This window comes from Hemiscyllium ocellatum, chromosome 32 (assembly GCF_020745735.1).
Source record: "Hemiscyllium ocellatum isolate sHemOce1 chromosome 32, sHemOce1.pat.X.cur, whole genome shotgun sequence".
NCBI classification, from domain to species: domain Eukaryota; kingdom Metazoa; phylum Chordata; class Chondrichthyes; order Orectolobiformes; family Hemiscylliidae; genus Hemiscyllium; species Hemiscyllium ocellatum.
Window position 1 is genome coordinate 4885272 of NC_083432.1, and position 19289 is coordinate 4904560.

Sequence of the window (19289 nt, forward strand, 5' to 3'; positions counted from 1 at the left end):
GAGCATATTTAAAACCGATCGATAAGTTCTTGTTTGTCAAGGGGATCAAAGGAAAATGGGGTTGAAAAACCTATCAGCCAAAGGCAGTGCAGACTCGATGGGCCGAATGACCTAATTTCTACTCTAATGTCTTTTCATGAAAACAAACCTTCCAGCTCAACGAGCAAACCTAAATCCACATTTCATGGTCCCAGTTTTCCCTCCTCATTGCTGGTTTGAGTTCTTTTCTGCTAGCCCTCCAGTGTTTATTAAGCACTTTTCTGTTTTTATTTCTTCTTATCTCTGCATGTTTCAGATTGAGCTTCTGAATCTCTTCCTTCTGTAATCCCAGGGCATTTAGTCAATTCTTGTTTTCAGTTACCACTGTTGTGGGTAGATAACATCGCTCAGATCTAAGGCTCTCTGGGATTATTTGGTCTAGGAATATCCTAGTGGATGCCTTTATCCACTCAGAGAAACTAACCAACAAGTTGTTTTAATATTCTAAAACTTAAATCATTTGCCTTTGTGGCATGAATGTCAATAAAATCTTTTCTTTGTGGGCAGGGCTGCTTTTTTTTTTATTCTGAATTCATTACTGGGTTATGGACATCACTGGCAATATATTGCCTGCCCCAGATTAATTTGATCTGCAGGTAAGATTCTATCCCTTTTGGATTTGGGGTTGTATGTAAAGCAGACCAGATAAGGGCAGCTGATGTCTTCCCATAAAAGTAGGAATAGGAGTATGCCATTGGGGCCCTCAAGCCATCTCTACCATTCAATAAAATCATGGTGATTATGGCATAGAACATAGAGTAGTACAGCACAGTACAGACCCTTTGGCCCTTGATGTTGTGCTGGCCTTTTATCCTACTCTAAGATCAGATGAACCTACACGCCCTTCATTGTACTATCTTCCATGTACCTATTCAAGAGTTATTTAAATGTCCCTGATGTATCTGACTCTACTACCACTGTCAGCAGTGCATTTCACACAGCCACCACACTCTGTGTAACAAACCTGCCTCCGACATCTCCCTTAAACCTCCCTCCTATTAAAATGATGCCCCCTCGTGATAGACATTTCTGCCATGGGAACAAAGTCTCTCGCTATCTACTCTGTCCATGCTGCCCAACATCTTGTACACTTCTATCAAGTCACCCCTCATCCTCCTTTGCTCCAATAAGAAAAACCCTAACTCACTCAACCTTTCTCCAGTCCAGGCAGCAACGTGGTAAATCTCCTCTGCACAATATGTAAAGCTTCCACATCCTTCCTATAATGAGGCGACCAGAACTGAGCACAATGTTCCAAGTGTGATCTAACCAGAGCTCTATAGAGCTGCAGCATAGCATTGCGGCTTTTAAGCTCAATCCCCCGTTAATGAAAGTCAACACACCATACGCCTTCTTAACAACTCTATCAATTTGGGTGGCAACTTTGAGGGATCCATGGACATGGATCCCAAGATCTCTCTGTTCCTTCACATTGCCAGGAATCCTGTCTTTAACCCTGTATTTTGCATTCAAATTCGACCTTCCAAAGTGAATCACTTCACACTGTTCCAGGTTAAACTCCATCTGCCATTTATCAGCCCAGCTCTGCATCCTGTCAATGTCCCGTTGCAACCTATGACAAACCGCCACACTATCCACAACTCCACCAATCTTTGTGTCATCGGCAAGTTTACTAACCCATCCTTCCACTTACTCATCCAGTCATTTATAAAAATCACGAAAAGCAGAGGTGTCAGAACCGATCCCTGCAGAACACCACTGGTCACCAAACTCTAGGCTGAATACTTTCCATCTACCACCACCCTCCATCTTCTATGGGCCAGCTAATTCTGTATACAGACAGACAGACTTGCCTGTATCCCATGTCTCCTTACTTTCTGAATGAACCTACAATGGGGAACCTTATCAAACACCTTGCTGAAATCCATGTACGCCACATCCACTGCTCTACCTTCATCAATGTGTTTTGTCACATCCCCAAAGAATTCAGTACAGTTTGTGAGGCATGACCTACCCCTCACAAAGCCATACTATCTCTAATCAAACTATGGTTTTCCAAGTAATAAATGCTGTCTTTCAGAATCCTCTCTAATATTCTGTCCACCACTGATGTAAGACTGACTGGTCTGTAATTCCCAGGATTCCCTTCTTGAACAAGAGAATAACATTTGCCACCCTCCAATCATCTGGCACTACTCCAGTGGACAGTGAGGATACAAAGATCATAGCCTGAGGCTCAGCAACCGCTTCCCTTGCTTCCTGTATTAACCTAGGCTCTATCCCATCTGGCCCAGGAGATTTATCTATGCTTAAACATTCCTCGTGCGTTTTCATTCTAACCCTTGATTCTCCAACTGATCAAGAATCTATCTTTCTCAGCCTTTAATATAAACATCTCTCTGTGGCAAAGAGTTCCCAAGACTTAAAACTTTGAGAGAAGAAATTCTTCCTCATTTCAATCTTAATTTGGCATCTCTTTCTTCTGAGTCTATGCCCTCTGATCCTAGATTCTCCCATGAGGGAAACCATCCTCTAAGTCCCCAAAGAATCCTATATGTTTCAATGTGATCACCTCTTATTCTTCTAAATTCCATTGAGTAGAGTCCCATCCTGTTTAGCCTTTACTCATAATATAATATAAACCCTCCATCTTAAAGGTGATCCTGCCTTCAATGAAATAACACCTTTCCTTAAATAAGGGAACCGAAAGTATGTGGTCTCACCAGCAACTTATACAGTTGTACTAGGACCTCCCTCCTCTTATACTCCAATCCCCTTAAAATAAGGGCCAACATTCCATGAGCCTTCCTGATTACCTGTTGCATGTGTGTGTGAGATTCTGTTTCATATAACTCAAGGGGATATGCTGGCCTAGTGGTATTATCACTGAAATGTTAAACCAAAGACTCCGATAATGTTCGGGGATCCAGGCCCGAATCCCACCACGGCACATGGTAGAATTTGAATTCAATCAAGAAAGGAAATCTGGAATTAAGAGTCTGATTGTGACCATAAATCCAGTAACGATTGTCTGAAAAACCCATCTGGTTCACTCATGTCCTTTAGGGAAGGAAATTGCCATCTTTACTTGGTCTGCCCTACATGTGACTTCATACCACAGCAATGTGGCTGACTCTTAACTGTAATTAGGGATGGGCAATAAATACTGGCCCAGTCAGTGACACCCTCAACCCATGAATCAATTTTTAAAAAAATTAATATCCCTTTGTGTTGCAGTTCTCTATAGTTTTTCTCCTTTTGTTCTCCCCTCCAAAATTAACAACTTCACATTTCTCGCATTATACTCCGTTTGCCAACTTTTTACCCATTCACTTAACATTTCAATATCTCTCTGTAAACCAGAAACAAAATCGAAAATTACTGGAAAGCTCTGCAGGTCAGGCAGCATCTGTGGAGAGCAAACCAAATTAAACCGTGTGCAGTTCCCCCAGGGTCACCGGGCCCGAAATGTTAACTTTGCCGTCTCTCCACAATACTGCCAGACCAGCTTTTTCCAGAAATTTCTGTTTTTGCTACTGATTACAAGCAGTTTGTTTTTTTTTCTCTAATTTAAACTGTATCCCCCTTGTAACATGCCTTTCCAAATTTGGCTACAGTACAAGTTATTAATATGTATTGTAAGTAGTTGTGGTCCCAGCACTGATCTCTGTGGAACCCCATTGTCATGGGTTGCCAACCTGAAAAATAACCCTTTATTTCTACAAGTTCTCTACCTAATTGCCAATACTCTGTGCAAGCCAATATGGTAATTCATCATCACAGGCTGTTATCTAATGACTTAAGCTTTTGTGAAGTAGCTTGTCACATGTCTTCTGGGAGACCAATACAACACATCTACTGGATCCTCTCTATCCACTATGGTTGAAACTTCCTCAAAAATAGTAAATTAGTCAGACACTATTTCCTTTTCACGAAGGTTGGTCAGATAATGATTTTTCAAATGTGCTGCTATTACTTCCTTATTTACTGATTCCAAAATGTTTCCAACAAATATTTAGCTAATTGGCCTATTGTTACCGATGGGGTCACATTAGCAGTATTCCAATGCTCTGGTGCTTCTCTAACATTCGACAATTTTGGAAAGTTACAACTAATGCATCAACTATCACTGTAGCTACTCTTTTAGGATCCAGGGATGCAAACTATCAGGACCAGGGGATCTATGTACTTACTGTGATGCTACTTAATTTCTTCCCAGTGTTCTTCAGTATTAATAGGGTATTTGAAATACATTCCGCAATAAAGACTGATGCAAAATATCTGTTAACTCCTCAGTCATTTCCTTGTTTCTCAAAATTGTCTCCCCAGATTCTTTTTCTGAAGCGTCAGTGTTCACTATACCTGTGTCTTTTTTGTACATTTGAAAAAGCTCTTATTGTCGGTTTTTATATTATTCACCATTTTGCTTTTGTTTTTTTTCTCTGTTTATTATCTTTCTGCTCGATCCTGAATGTATCTGCCTTAAGGGCTATCAATGTCTTGGGCTTCCTTTAGTGTTTTTTCTTTCAATTTGATACTCTCCTTAACTTCCTTGATTAGACATGTCTGATTTATCTCTCTTATAATTTTTTTATCCTTACTGGGATTAATTTTTGCAAGAGTCATGAATTATCTCCTTACATGTTTGTCACTGCTTGCTTAAGGTCATTCCTGATAATCTATCCCCCCAGTTCACTTTAGCTAACTTTCCTTGTTTCATTGTAATTACTCTTAATAAAGTTAAATATGGAACTACCTGCCTGTCCGCCTAACTTCGTATCATCGGCAAACTTCATCAGAATGCCTCCAGTCCCTTCATCCAGATCATTAATATATAAAGTGAACAGCTGTGGCCCCAACACTGAACCCTGCAGGACATCACTTGTCACCAGCTGCCATTCTGAAAAAGAACCTTTTATCCCAACTCTCTGCCTTCTATCAGACAGCCAATCCCCAAGCCATGCCAATAGCTCACCTCTAATACCATGGGCCCTCACCTTACTCAGCAGCCTCCTGTGAGGCACCTTCTCAAAGGTCTTTTGGAAGTCCAGGTAGATAACATGCACTGAATTTCCCTGGGTCTAACCTACTTGTTACCTCTTCAAAGATTTCTAACAGGTTTGTCAGGCTTGACCTCCCCTTAGTAATTCCATGTTGACTTGTTCTAATCTGACCCTGCACATCCAAGAATTTAGAAATCTCATCCTTAACGATGGATTCTGGAATTTTACCTACAAACGAGTGAGGCTAATCGGCCTATAATTTTCCATCTTTTGTTCTTGATCCTTGCACAAGGGAGATACAACAGCGATTTTCCAATCATCTGGGACTTTACCTGACTCCAGTGAGTTTTGAAAGATCACAACCAACGCCTCCACTATTTCCTCAGCCACCTCCCTCAGGACTCTAGGAAGTAGCCCATTGGGATCAGGAAATTTTTCAATTTTTAGACCTTTTCACTACCATACTCAACTCTGCCCCTTGACTCTCCTTAATTGTTGGGATATTACTCATGTCTTCCACTGTGAAGACTTACTCAAAGTACTTAGTAAATTCTTCAGCTACTTCCTTATCTCCCGTCACTAGCCTTTCTGCGCCAATTTGGAGCAGCCCAGTTTCTACTTTTGCCTCTCGTTTGTTTCTTATGTATTGAAAGAAACTTCTACAATAATTTCTAATAATACTGGCTAGCTAGCTTGCCTTCATATTTGATCCTCTCCTTCCTTATTTCTCTCTTTGTTATCCTCTGTTTTGTTTTTATAGTCTTCCCAATCTTCTGATTTCCCAGTGCTCTTGGCCACTTTATAAGCTCTCTTTTTATTTGATACATTTCCTGACTTCCTTTGTCAGCCATATTCGTCCCCATCCCACTGCCCCCCCGCCCCCATACACACACACACACCCCTCTGTACTATGTCCTCGATTACACCCAGAAACTCCTGCCATTGTTGCTCTACTGTCTTCCCCACAGTCGATTTTCATCAGTCCCTCTCTCGTGCCCCTCTAATTACCTTTATTTAACTGTAACACCATTGCATCTGATTTTGCCTTGTCTCTTTCAAACTGCAGACTGAACTCTACCATATTATGATCGCTGCCTCCTAAGAGTTCCCTTACTTTAAGATTTTTTATAAAGTCTGGCTCATTGCAGAGCAATAAGTCCAGAATTGTCTGCTGGCCTTGTGGGCTCCATCACAAGCTGTTCCAAAAAGCCATCCTGTAAGCATTCCATTCATTCCCTTTCTTTGAATGCACTGGCAACATAATTCACCTATTTCATTTGCATATTTAAGTCCCCCACTACTCCTAGTCTTCAATCCATTGCTGTTTTTTTTAACATCCATCCAAATAGATTCTACATTATCTGAGTCGAGAGTAGTGCTGGAAAAGCACAGCAGGTCAGGCAGCATCCAAGGAGCAGACGAATCGATGTTTCAGGTATAAGCCTTTCATCAGGAATGAAGCTTGTGGGTCAGGGCTGAGAGATAAATGGGAGGGAGGGGGTGTGGTTTGGGGGGCAGGGTAGCTGAGAGAGCGATAGGTGGATGAAGGTGAGGGGGGTGGGACAGGGGGAGGTGGACCTGGAGGGAATGGTCTTTTCTGAAGGCTGATAGGGGTGGGGAAGGAAATATATAGGGTGTTTGAAGGTGGCGGAGGACAATGCGTTGTATGCGGAGGTTGGTGGGGGGCGGGGTTCTGTCCTTGTTACTTTGGGAACGGTCAGGTTCAAGGGAGATGGTGCATGAAGTGGAGGAGATGCGCATCGTCAACCACGTGGGAAGGGAATTTGTGATCTTGGAAGGAGGGGGCCATCTGGGACTTTGAGGTAGAATTCGTCATCCTGGGAACAGATAGGGTGGAGGCGGAGGAATTAGGAATAAGGAATGGTGTTTTTCCAGGAGGTAGGGTGGGAGGATGTGTTGTCTAGGTAGCTATGGGAGTTGGTGAGCTTGTATTTATATGTCTGTGGTGAGACGGTGATTGAGAGGTTCAGAAGGGGAGGGAGGTTTCCGAGATGGTCCTGGTGAATTGGAGGTTGAGGTGGAAGGTGTTGGTAAAGATGATGAAGCGTTCAACCTTCCCATGGGAGCACGAGGGGACACCGATACAGTCATCGATGTAGCGAAGGAACAGGTGGAGGGTGGTGCCAGTGTAACTGTGGAACTACATCATGTGAGACTACATTGTCTCTTGCAACTGTCCTTATTTCATCTCTTATTAGTACTACCCCACCACTTTTCCATCCATCCTGTCTGTCCAAAATGTTAAATATCCTTTTATGTTGAGTTTCCATTTTTAATCCTCATAATCATACTTCTGCAATGACTGAGATCATATTCATTCATGTCAATTTGTGCCTTCAGTTTGTCGACCTCCCTCCGAATGCTTCACTGCATCACGATGCAAAGCCTTTACGTTTGCTCTGTTATTCAGCTTCCCTGCAGTTTATGGTTCCTTGGTACAATTTGACATTTGCACATTCTGTCCCTTTTATTTCTGATAACAATTAACCTCCAATCCCACCTTCTCCCTTACCTTTGATTTTCTAATTTTCCATGCAAGTGAATCCACTGCCCTAGTTTAATTTGAAGCCCTGTCCACAACCCTAGTTATGTGATTTGCCAGGATTATGGTCCTGGTGTGGTTCAGATCCAGCCCGTCCCTTCAGAACAAACTATCCTTCCCCAGTAATGGGGCTCATGTCCCATGAATTCCAACTCTCCCTCACTAGTCTTTGAGCCACATGTTTTCCTCTTTAAGACTGTTGGCCCTGTTCTGATTAGCTCAGGGAGCAATCTAGAGATTGTTACCTTTTGGTTGTGCTTTCTAATTTGGCCCTAATTTAGTGGCTGTTCATGTTCCCTCAGCAGAACCTCTTCTCTCTTTCTACCTATATCATTGGTACTTAAATGGACCACGACAACTGGATCTTCCCCACCGACTCCCAATCCCGCTGTAGCTCAGCTAGGAGATCCTGAACCTGGGTACCAGGCTGGCAACACAGCCTTTGGGACTCTTGGGTCTGGCCAGAGAGAGCAGTGTCTATTCCCTTGACAGTACTATCACCAGTTACAACTGCTTTTCTCTTTTCCTCCGCTTGGACAAAAGCAGGGAGAAGAATCTCAGACTTGTTAGACAAGCTCAAGGGCTGAGGCTCTTTCAGCACGACCTCCTGGATCCCTCTACGTGCCTGCTTGTAGTCACACCACCTATACCTGATCACTGCCCAATCTTCACATTCCTGAAGAAGGGCTCATGCCCGAAACGTCGATTCTCCTGCTCCTTGGATGCTGTGCTTTTCCAGCAACACATTTTCAGCACTGCCCAATCTTAAGTAGTTAATCTAAAAGGTATAATTCCCTCCTGAAACCGTGTATCCAGGTAACTCTCCCCGCCCTGATGTGTCAACGTTCCAAGCTCAGTCTCCAGCTCAGCAATTCCAAGCCGGAGTTCTTCAAGCAACCAGCATTGGTTACAGACGTGGTCATTATGAACCACAGTGAAAGTCCACCAGCTTCCACATTGTGCAGGAACAACACGTCACCAGGCCCTGCATCTCTATTTGCTTCTTAATTTTTAAAAAAATCCTACTGGTCTTTGTGTTTAACCTGAAAATATTTGTTCTACTCCCCTTCAATAGGAGTGTAACATCATGGTTAAATTAGCAGCTGTCAGCATGCAATTAACATATAGTTTTCCTGTGTCACTCTTCGTTTTGAGCTGTACCTCTGATCCTGGGTTTCACTTTATCCTTTTTGAAAAGACCTAACAAATCATGAACAGAAAAATAACAAAAAAGACTCCTCTTACCACCTCAATGAATTTCCACACTTCTCAAAATCCCCAAAATATGTTCTCCACACAGGCCCTGCCTCACTCCAGATGTGATCTCTTTCTGACCCTGTGAAGCTTACTAAAGGACTAAGTGAAACAGATGTGTTTTTATGATAGTTTGGTTGTTTTGTAGTTACCATAACCAATAGCTTTCTATTTCAGATTTAATTAATCAATTGAATACTCGCCTGGTAGTAAAGAACTTGAATATTGCTGAATAATAGACCTCTTTTGTCTCACCTTTTGATCTTGCGCTTAGGATAATACGGAAGAGTATGAATTTAAAGAGAGAACCAACATTTGTACTATAGAAGAGCAGCTTTCTGATTGGTTGGCAAGTGCACTGTAATTGGTAGAGGTGTTTCCATGGAGAATGCACCAGTTAATAATGTTTTAAAGTTATATACCAGGCTTGAAGGTTTGTATAAAGATTTGTAGCTCGGGTGCTGGTTGCAGTTGTGCGTATATTCGCCGAGCTGGGAAGTTGGTTTGCAGACATTTTGTCTCTTTTCTAGATGGCATCCTCAGTGGTGGGTGTGAAGGGCTGTTATACTGTGTTGGAATTTATGGTTTAATTCCCATTGCTTCCAGCTGCCGGTTCTGGTTTTTGTTACAGTGGCCATACTGGGTCTAGGTTAATGTGTTTATTGATGGATGAGTGCCATGCTTCTAGGATTTCTCTGGTTGTCCTCTGTTTGGCTTATTGTTGTGTTGTGCCAGTCGAATGTGTGATCCTTGTTGTCTGTGTGTATAGATACTAGGTCTAGCTGGTAGTGACGTTTAGGACCTAGTTGATATTCATGAGTGCAGATCACTAGTTGTCTGAGCATGTTTGTCCTATCTAGTGTTTCGTGCAGTCCCAGCATGGAATCTTGTACATCAAATTTGTGCTGCACATGATGGGTATTGGGTCTTTTGTTCTAGTGAGTTGTCTGAGCGTGGTTGTCGGTTTTCGGACTGTCATAAATCTGAGTGGTCAGAGGAGTCTGGCTGGCATTTCTGAGGCTTTTTTTATGTCAGGGAAAGTGACTAGTGTGTTGGATCATGGCATGCCCTTGTCGTGTTGTTTGTCTGCAGATGAAGTTGCAGGGATATCCTTTTTTGAGAAAGACTCTGTCGAGGTGTAATTCTTCTCTTCACAGATTGGGAATGCTGCAGTGTGTTGTGGCCCTTTTGAACAGGGTCCTAATGCAGCATCTCTGTAGTATCAAGAACTAAACATAGAAAGGATGAAGCTATGGTTTCATTCGATGTAATGATGCTGTTTACCTCAATTGTTAGAACTTTAGCCAGAGAAACAAGAGCCAACCTCCTGGACAAAGAGAACAGACAGCACGGGGGGAAGCAATCAGCAAGGGCTGCACACTCGAACTACTGGACCTGTGCATCATGACGCACTTCATGTTCAATAGCCAGATAGAGAAGCTGCATTATGACCCTGTTCAAAACGGCTACAACACACAGCAGTACTCTTGATCTGTGAAGAGAAGACAATGATGACCTCTACAGTGTGTTGGCCAAGAATGTATATCCCCGCAACTTCATCTGCAGATGTCTGGCAGACAAACAGCACGACGGGGACATGCCACGACCCAACACACCAATCGATCTACCTGATATAAAAAAACTTCTCGGAACTGACAGCCAGACCCCTCTGACCACTGGGATTCATGACAGCCCATAAACAGCCAGCCACGCTCAGACAACAACTCACCAGAACAAAAGACCCAATACCCATCATCTGTAGGACAAACATGTTGTATAAGATTTCATGCAGGGACAGTGCAAAATACTATATAGGAGAAACAGGCAGACAACCCGCGATCCACACTCATGAACATCAACTAGCTACTAAACGTCACAACCAGCAGCCCTTGTATCTATGCACATGGACGACAAGGACCACAAATTTGACTGCCATAACACAATAATAATAGAACAAGCCAAACAGAAGACAGTCAGAAAACTCCGAGAGGCATGGCAATTATCCATCAATAGACACAATATATCGATCACTGCAACAAACGTCTAGAACCAGGAACAAAACCAAATAAATTCCAACCGACAAATTCTAAGTACAGCAGCACTTCACAGGATACTCCGCAGCACTTCGCAGGATACTCCACAGCACTAAAGATGTCATCTAGAAAAGGGACGACCTATCTACAAACCAGTTTCCCAGCTCAGCAAATGTATCTACAACAATTATATACAAGGCGGTGTTTAAATTTTAAACCATCTGATTTGTCAAGGTTTTGCCCTGAAAAATGTACCATCAAATGGCTATCACTTATCTTGTTGAGTTCATCAACCTTGGTAGATGCTGGGTATATAGTTCCTGTAACTCAAAGATGGTGGATCATATAAAACAGTATATCAATTTGGGTGGTTCAGCAAGGACCTCGCCATACCTACCAACCCATACATGCAAAACCTGCAACACAGTGTCAGAGCCAACATAAGATTGTGCAATATTTATTAGATAATTATGAGCAAAGAATTATGCTGGTAACTGATTGAGGATTATCAGTCAGGCTAACAGTGTGGGATACTAGACGTTATATACAATAACACACAGAGACCTGTTTTTTTTAGGTAGTAGGAACTGTGCACATTACCTGTTTCAACTCGGCAAAATTGGTGACAGCCATTCACTGTGCCCTGAGAATCCACGTCATTCTTTGGTTTACAATTTTAACAAAGCCTGTCATTTAACTTGTCCATCATCCTTAACTGATGTATTCTCCATGGCATTGTCTCGACCAATCTGCATTTTGCTCTCAAGTAGTATAAATGTTAGTTTTGTCATCTCGTTTTCACCCCCTCTGGCGAAACAAAATGCTCTGAGACACCGTATAGTTTTACTCCCTTAATCTTTATTCCTTAATCCTTATTCCAGGCCCTGGGGGGGGGAGAGAATGATTGCCCTATGTGCACAGGAAAATGAGTTCATGGTCTTCTCTGGAACAGCAGTTTCTCAATGAACTATATAGTTGTTTTACAGGGAAGAGCATCCAGATAAGGCAACATACATATTAATTGGGTGACCGCTACAATCAGCAAGTATCAATAGCAAAGATTAAACCATCTGCTGTTACACTATGAATAACTAACTTCACATCATGAATACGTTTCACCTTGTTAACTGATGTTACATACTGAATGCTACCTCTTGTTAAATGTCTACATAATGAATGCTTTACCACCTTGTTAACCCATTACCCTTGCCTCCAGCACCCCACTGTAAATTCTTATCAGATCTGAGTCATGCTCAGCTGAACTTCTTATTTCACAAAATTCAGAGTTTAACTCTTTCCCTGCCTGCTTATACCCCATACACATTCGCAGTTTTCCCTTTAACCTGGTGTTCTTGGAAATTGTCCTGATGAGTGCAAGATGAAAAAGCCTTGGCAAAATGTCTTTTACCAGCGATAGTTAAACTTTTAAATTCACAGTATTAGAAATGATGAAATTTGAAGTCTTGTCTTTTGGTCATTTTTATTACTATTCTACTAATGTAGTCACTATATTGCTGTACCCCCATGTGTGTAGGATTTGCTCAGCAAATGTCTGAGGTGCAGCTGGAATGCTGCCTGCTATTTCCTGGGGGCTGCTACAAGTTTGGCTATGCCCAAATGTTGGTGACATTCGCCAGTAAAATAGATGTGAGCTAAAAGGTGGGTGGGGGGGTTTGGAGGGAGATCAAGTTTTAGTTTTTAAAAGTGCAACTTTGATGCCTGTGAAGTTTAATGCAAAAAGAAGCTGCGGTTGAAAAGTAATTGAGATTTGAAATGCATGTTGCTATTTCCAATCCTCTAAAACTTGGTTTTGGGCAAACTTTCTCCTGGTGTCCAGTCAGAGTTCACAGAAAAAGTACTTTCAAATAGCCAGTTAGTGAACCTGGTTACTGTGCACATTTCATTTCAGTATAGAAGGTGTTGGAGAAAAGTATGTTGCTGTTTTCTAGCAGGGCCTCAAGTTGCAACATTCCTAATTATTACCCAAGTCCAAGTCCTTTGATCTAACTTGTAGAAAAAGTGAATTATGTAGAAATTACTAGTATTCAAGTCGAAGGAAGTTTATGGGGATGAGAGAGATTCTTTTTTAATTCAAATGTGTCCGACTTTATTTTCAAACAGTTGATATTTGTCAATAAATTAACTCCAAAGCTGTCAGCTGGTTGTACTCAATCATCAGACAATGATTTGGCCTCCCATCTTCCAGGCTGCTCTGAATTGATTCCTGAGCTTATCAGGAGCTTCAGGTTCCCTTTACAGACAATGTGTATTCCGGACTGCTGGACACTGCATTTCCAGCTGTTGCAACATTAATTGGCCAGACTAAAATAAGATTGCTTTTTGTCAGACAGGCAGATGGATTGGCTGGTTCCTTGGCACGGCCTTGGGAGAAAGGAAAGGTTGTGTTTGGAGCTGTCAGATTGCTACGGTGGTTCAGATATGTGAAACATTCTCAGTCTGCTCACTGGGGTGTGCTCACCTAATGACCAAAACTACCTGACACCTTGTCAGGGTTTACAAGAGCACTGCGTGGCGATATCCTCTGTAGTGAATTAATATTGTTGCATGCCCCTTCTGATTTTATAAATGTTTAGTATATTGCCATATTTTGAAAGTTGCAAGGCTAAACATGTACTTCAGGTATGTGTGTATTTGGTGCAGTGTGAACCAGCAGCTTTTAGATTGAAATATTGGAGCTGCCAGTCATTGAAACTCCATGAAACATTTCCTGTGCATTGACAGGGTGTGTAGATATCACACATTTACATTACCTTTCTCATGACGACAGAACTGATCTGCATCACCGACCTACAGACGGGTATTTTACTCGTCTCTGTGTGTGTTTATCTTCAACACAGTGTGAGATTAGCCACATTTGTGATTGTGGGGAGAGATAACAATCAGGCAGGATGAAAATGGACCAGAGCTCAATGCTCTTGTTTTTCCATTCACTTCCTTTGATATACACTGCTTTGCGCGACTTCCCCTTCCTGTTAGTAAGATGTTGTTTCCACAATAGCATTTGGAAGCTGGCCAATCAGATAATGATTGCTTTTAGTATTGTGTGAAGGAGGGCTCAGAATGTGTTGGAAAAAGTGAAAGTTTAGCGGGTGGTACCAATGCATTTGAACCTAAGCATTAATTTATCATTGGTTTAGAACATAAGAGCCAGGAGCAGGAGTAGGCATCTGGCCCTTTCAGCCTCCTCCACCAGTCAATAAGGTCATGGCTGCTCTTCGGGCCTGATCCTTTACTTGGAGGAAAATGAGAGCTTAAAATTAAATCTTGTTTTTGGACCTGTTCATTCTTGAGCATCTCAAAGAGAAATCAGTTCAAAGCCCTATTGTGCTGTAATTAAGTCTGTGACTGTGTGTCTGCAAGGTGAAGTAATGCATATCTTTCACTTAGAGTCATCAGATTCAGCATTTTAAAAAAAACGACTTAGTTCAAATTCATCTTCAAAACCTAGAGTGCATAATCTATACTGATGTGGTAGAAAAAGGGCAAGTTTATAAATGGTGTCTTTCAAATCGTCCAAACACCTTCATGTATGCTTTTGAGTTCAGTGCTACTTGATTAGGTGTACGTGGCAGTTGCTTTGTGCTCAACAAGAGCTGGGCTGTCAACAGTGAGGTGAACATCCAATTATTGTGAACTGGTGCTTTGATTGAGTAAAGTGTATCTGTCTGGCAGAGCATGTCAAACAGTCTTGTATGATCTTTAACAGTTGAACCATCTAAGTAGGTTACTGTCTCACCTAAAGGACAGTATCTCTGGAGATGTAACACCCTTTAGTGTCTACTCAGCTCAAATTATGTATAATAAAAGATATGGTATTGATTTCTTCCTTAAAAAATGCTCTCCAATTTATCTCTAAATCTAGCTGAATAGAGAACTAACATGTCAGGAAATGTGGTTAGATTTACATTCCATGTATCATCAAATATACTCATTGTGTCACTAGTCCGTGCAGCATCTGGGTACAGCATTGAAGTGTTGGTTGAGGAATGAATGTTGGCCAGGACATCAGACAGACTCCTCTGCTCCTTGAGCAATGCAGTTGGATTTTTAACGCTTCATATAGTGTGCTGTAGTCGTCAGTGCTTCGGAGTCAGCCTGTATGATTCATACTTCTCACTCAAGTATTAAGTATCAAGCTCCATTAATATTATGTAAAAATTTCAGGGTAAGTTATGGCCCCATTTTTCTTCACTCTGTCGCAATGTATGTGCTCAATAATTTGATGATAAAAGAGCCACCAGATGTAGAGGACAGACATCAATCACAAGGTGGTGAGTTCAGTATCAACCTATACTTTGTAAACTGGTACCACTGAGAATAACAATTGCTAATCCTCTTGAGCAAGGAAGACCTGCTACCAATTACAACCCAGTCACTGCAGGGATTTTCAGGGATGAGGGACTCAGTTACGTAGACAGGTTGGAGAAACTCTTTGGAGAATAGAAGGCTGTGAAAAGATTTGATAGATATTTGAGAGGGCTAGACAGAGTCGATGCAAGTTGTTCCCATTGGTCAGTGGTTCAGGAATCACATGTCACTGATTTAAGGTCATCAGTAAAAGAGCAGATGATAACAAATGAAACACCATTATTTTTACACGGCTAGCTTTTAATGGAAAATTGGATAAACACGAAGGAAAGCAAATTGCAAGATTGTCAGGAGTGTGAGCATGGCTTAAGCTGATTTGCTCTTACAGAGAACCAACACAGACGCAATAGTCTGATGGGTCACCTTCTGTGCTTGTAGTCATTCTTAATTCCTGCTGGACCTGACCTGTTCTGATGTGAACCGATGGGAATCTATTCAGCTATCATGACCAAAGCAAGTGGAATAGCCTGATGATATTAATTATTTTGGCTGCAATGTGATAAAAGGTCACTGTGCAAGCTCTAGAAAGAGGTGAACACACACTGTACAGAGTGGCAGGGGAGTGTGCGATATTATCAGGAGGAGTAGTGGGAGCAAAATGGGAAAGTTTCAAGTTTGCATACTCACTGTGAAGGCTATGGAATACTTTTCCAAGAAGCTAATATTTCAACTGTTCGTATTTACACACAATCATTCACATACATGTATTACAGTATGGTCTGATGGGCAAAGCTTAATGCATGTAGCAAATGAGGTAAACACAAATGCCTCATTTCTGCCTTTCAGGCTATGTTGACCTGCCCAGGGAGACTCATTACATTCCTCAGAATCTTGTTTGTACTGTGCATGTATGGTTACTATTGTGTTTGACACACTGGTATGTGAACTCTAGACATTATAACGAACATTTCACAGTACTGAGGGGTGAAATACAGTTGAGATGGTTTTGCATAAGAATTTGACTTTAAATCAGATTGGTGGAAGAGCAAAGAAAAGCAAAAGAGAGAGTTCGATATTTTAATTCTGCTGGGTAATATCTTAAAAGGCAGTTTCTACACTACTCAGCAAAATTGTTTTCCGTTCAGGTTCTCAGAACACAGGTCGAAGCTCACCACCCCCAGGATACGTACCAGAGCGACAACAGCGGATCGCTCGCCAGGGATCCTACACCAGCATTCACAGTGAAGGAGAATTTATCCCTGAGAACATGGAACAATGTGTGAGTAAAGATTTTGCTCAGTAACGTTCTCTAAATTATATAAAAGAAAAATAAATTTTAAATGGAGTTGGCAACAACAAACACTCTGCCCCAGACGTTTTGGAAAGGTTACTTTGAAGCGTTTACATTCTGTGTTACTGAGCATTGAGCTGTCTGCTCATATAGACACTAGGTTGAGTTGAAGCTTTGATGTATGGATCCGTGATTGATCATTAGTGATTGGTATTTGTGAGGCTGCATCTCCTCTGACGCATCTCTTTCCCTGTCAATGGCTCTTCTAACTTGTGGAACTTAATATGGTTGACTGTATAGGTTTTTCAAATCTACTTGTGTGTTTCTGAATGTTTGATCATGTGATGTTCTGACCATGTGATAACTAACCAAGTGATGCAAAATCGCACAACTTCTACGACCACAGCATAAGTGTTATAAAATCTTCAGGAAAGAAAATATGCCATCATTTTCTTAATGACCTGCATGTAACTTCAGATTCACAGCAAAGTGCTTAACTCTTGCCTTCTAAAACAGTCAGCAAAACAATACAAGCAGCACTGAGTTTGTGCCACATAGGCGCAAGGAATTCAAGAGGCAGCTCACCACCATTTCTTTAAAGGGCATTTAGAGATTGGAATGAGAAAAATCCAGGAGTCGTCGTCTGCTCAAGTCACCTTGACATTGGATCGATCTCTGCTTCTGATTAAGTCCAGAATGCATACATGCATTGAATATGTCCGTTATCTATTTCTCATAGTTCCCAGAATTAAAATATTGAATTCTCTCTTCTGCTTTTCTTTGCTCTTCCACCAGTCCAACTTGATACTGACTCATTACAACTTTGACTCACATACAGGTGGGGTTGTAGATTTTTGAAATGTATCCAAGAGTTTTTCATCAATTGGTGTGTTTCTAGTTTGATTAAGAAGAAATCACTGATCCAGTTGGTTCTGCATAATAAAAGGAAACATTTAAGATGCAGTGATCACAGGACCATTAGAATTAGTTCTCCTGTAACACAATGGTTGCGTTCTTGTGCAACCCCACATTACAGAAAATTCCCGCTTTAGGAACAGTGCCTAAAATATTGGCGATGCAATCTCATTACAGTCAACACACGTTTTAAAAGTTCATGCTGTAGAAACAGTGTCCCCAAATCGTCAATCGTGTTACAGCGAATTTGCACTGATGAAATGCATGTTATAACAGTACGACCTGTATTTCTGGAAGAGGCCAGTAAGCAATCAAATGGGATAATATTCAAACTGAAGAAAACTAATTTCAGTGAGATTTTGGGAAATCTGACCTAGGTAGCATGGAATCAAAGGTTGGCAGTTAAAACTAAATGGAGACCTTCAAAGAGGAGGTGGTTCAGTTACAGACTAAACATATTCCCCCAAAAGAACATGAAAAGTTGGAGTTCTTTGTTGACTAAATATGGTCGGATCAAATTAAATAGGAAATAGCAAAACGTTCAGGACTGTAATAAAGGCATTCTCAACATTTTTTTTAACTTCAAAGGCCCCAGTCCTCTGAAATAGAAAAGGTTTTTCTTTCTGCAAGAAAAATTATTCAAACAATTACACCTTCTTTATTTTAGTTATTGTTACTGTGAAATTGTTGGTGCTGAGTAACAGGCCTCTTGAGATAGAAGTGCCTTTGACGAGCACGTGCACACATTATGTTCAATATTAATCCTGGCTCAGTACTTTCCTTTCATTGAGCAATTGCTGAAAACTGAGCTTGATCGAAGTAGTTTGTAGAAAATTAGACCAACGCTTAAGTTACTGCAGTTGAAGCAGGGCTGTATTCACCGGAGTATTCACAGCAGAATGTTTTCATAATATTTCACTGAACATGGTTCTGAGGAAACAGAAACAAAGTGGTTAGTTTAGATTACCTCAGAGGAAGCTGTCAAATCTATTGAACTCTCCTAGTAGTTTTGAGATAAGTTTGTTCTAGTATAATGTGCGTTTCATCAACATGAATTGGCTATAACACGATTGGCAAATTCGGGACACTATTTGGATAACGCAATCATTCTTCTGAACGAGTGTAGTGATCTTATACAGCGTGATTTTCTATAGTGGTTTACCATAACGTGATTTTCTATAGCGTGAGGTTGCAGAGGAATGCAACTCCTGCTTTACACTAGAATGCCTTGTAGTGGCATTTTACCCTTAATTCTCACGAGGGCTTGGAGGCCCACAAGTGTGACATGGATTACTCTATTAAGTGTTTGAGAAATGGAAGTTCTGGATGTAGGTTTGCTCACTGATCTGGAAGGTTCGTTTTTTAACGTTTTTGTCACCATACTAGGTAACAACATCAGTGAGCTTCCGGGTGGAGCTCTGTTGGTATGGTTTGCTTTTGATTTGTGTTTAGGTTTCCTTGGGGTGGCGATGTCACTTCCTGTGGTGGTGATATTCCCTGTTCCTTTTCTTACTGGGTGGTAACTGGGATCCAAATGCGTTTGTTGATAGAGTTCCGGTTGGAATGCCATGCTTCTAGGAATTCTCGCCTGTGTCTCTGTTTGGCTTGTCCTAGAATGGATGTGTTGTCCCAGTCGAAGTGTCCCCTTCCTCATCTGTATGTAAGGATACTAGTGAGAGTGGGTCATGTCTTTTTGTAGCTAGTTGGTGTTCATGTATCCTGGTGGTTAGTTTTCTGCCTGTTTGTACAATGTAGTTTTAAAGCAGCAGCTAATGAACTTGAAAGACCCTATACAGACAACAAGCAAAACTAATGTCATTTACAAAATACCTTGCAAGAACTGTAACACACTATTTTTACAAAATTACAAAATTCCTTAGTAACCCCAGGGAAGAAGCTTT

At 41.3% G+C, this 19289-nt stretch overlaps 1 protein-coding gene across 1 annotated transcript in view; it reads left to right on the forward strand.

Moving 5' to 3' along the window:
• Positions 1-19289, forward strand: part of map3k3 (mitogen-activated protein kinase kinase kinase 3) — a 154376-nt gene that overhangs the window by 71989 nt on the left and 63098 nt on the right. Inside the window, exon 8 of the mRNA XM_060849071.1 lies at positions 16328-16461. Coding sequence (XP_060705054.1) covers positions 16328-16461 — 134 coding nt within the window. The remainder of the gene's footprint in view (positions 1-16327; positions 16462-19289) is intronic.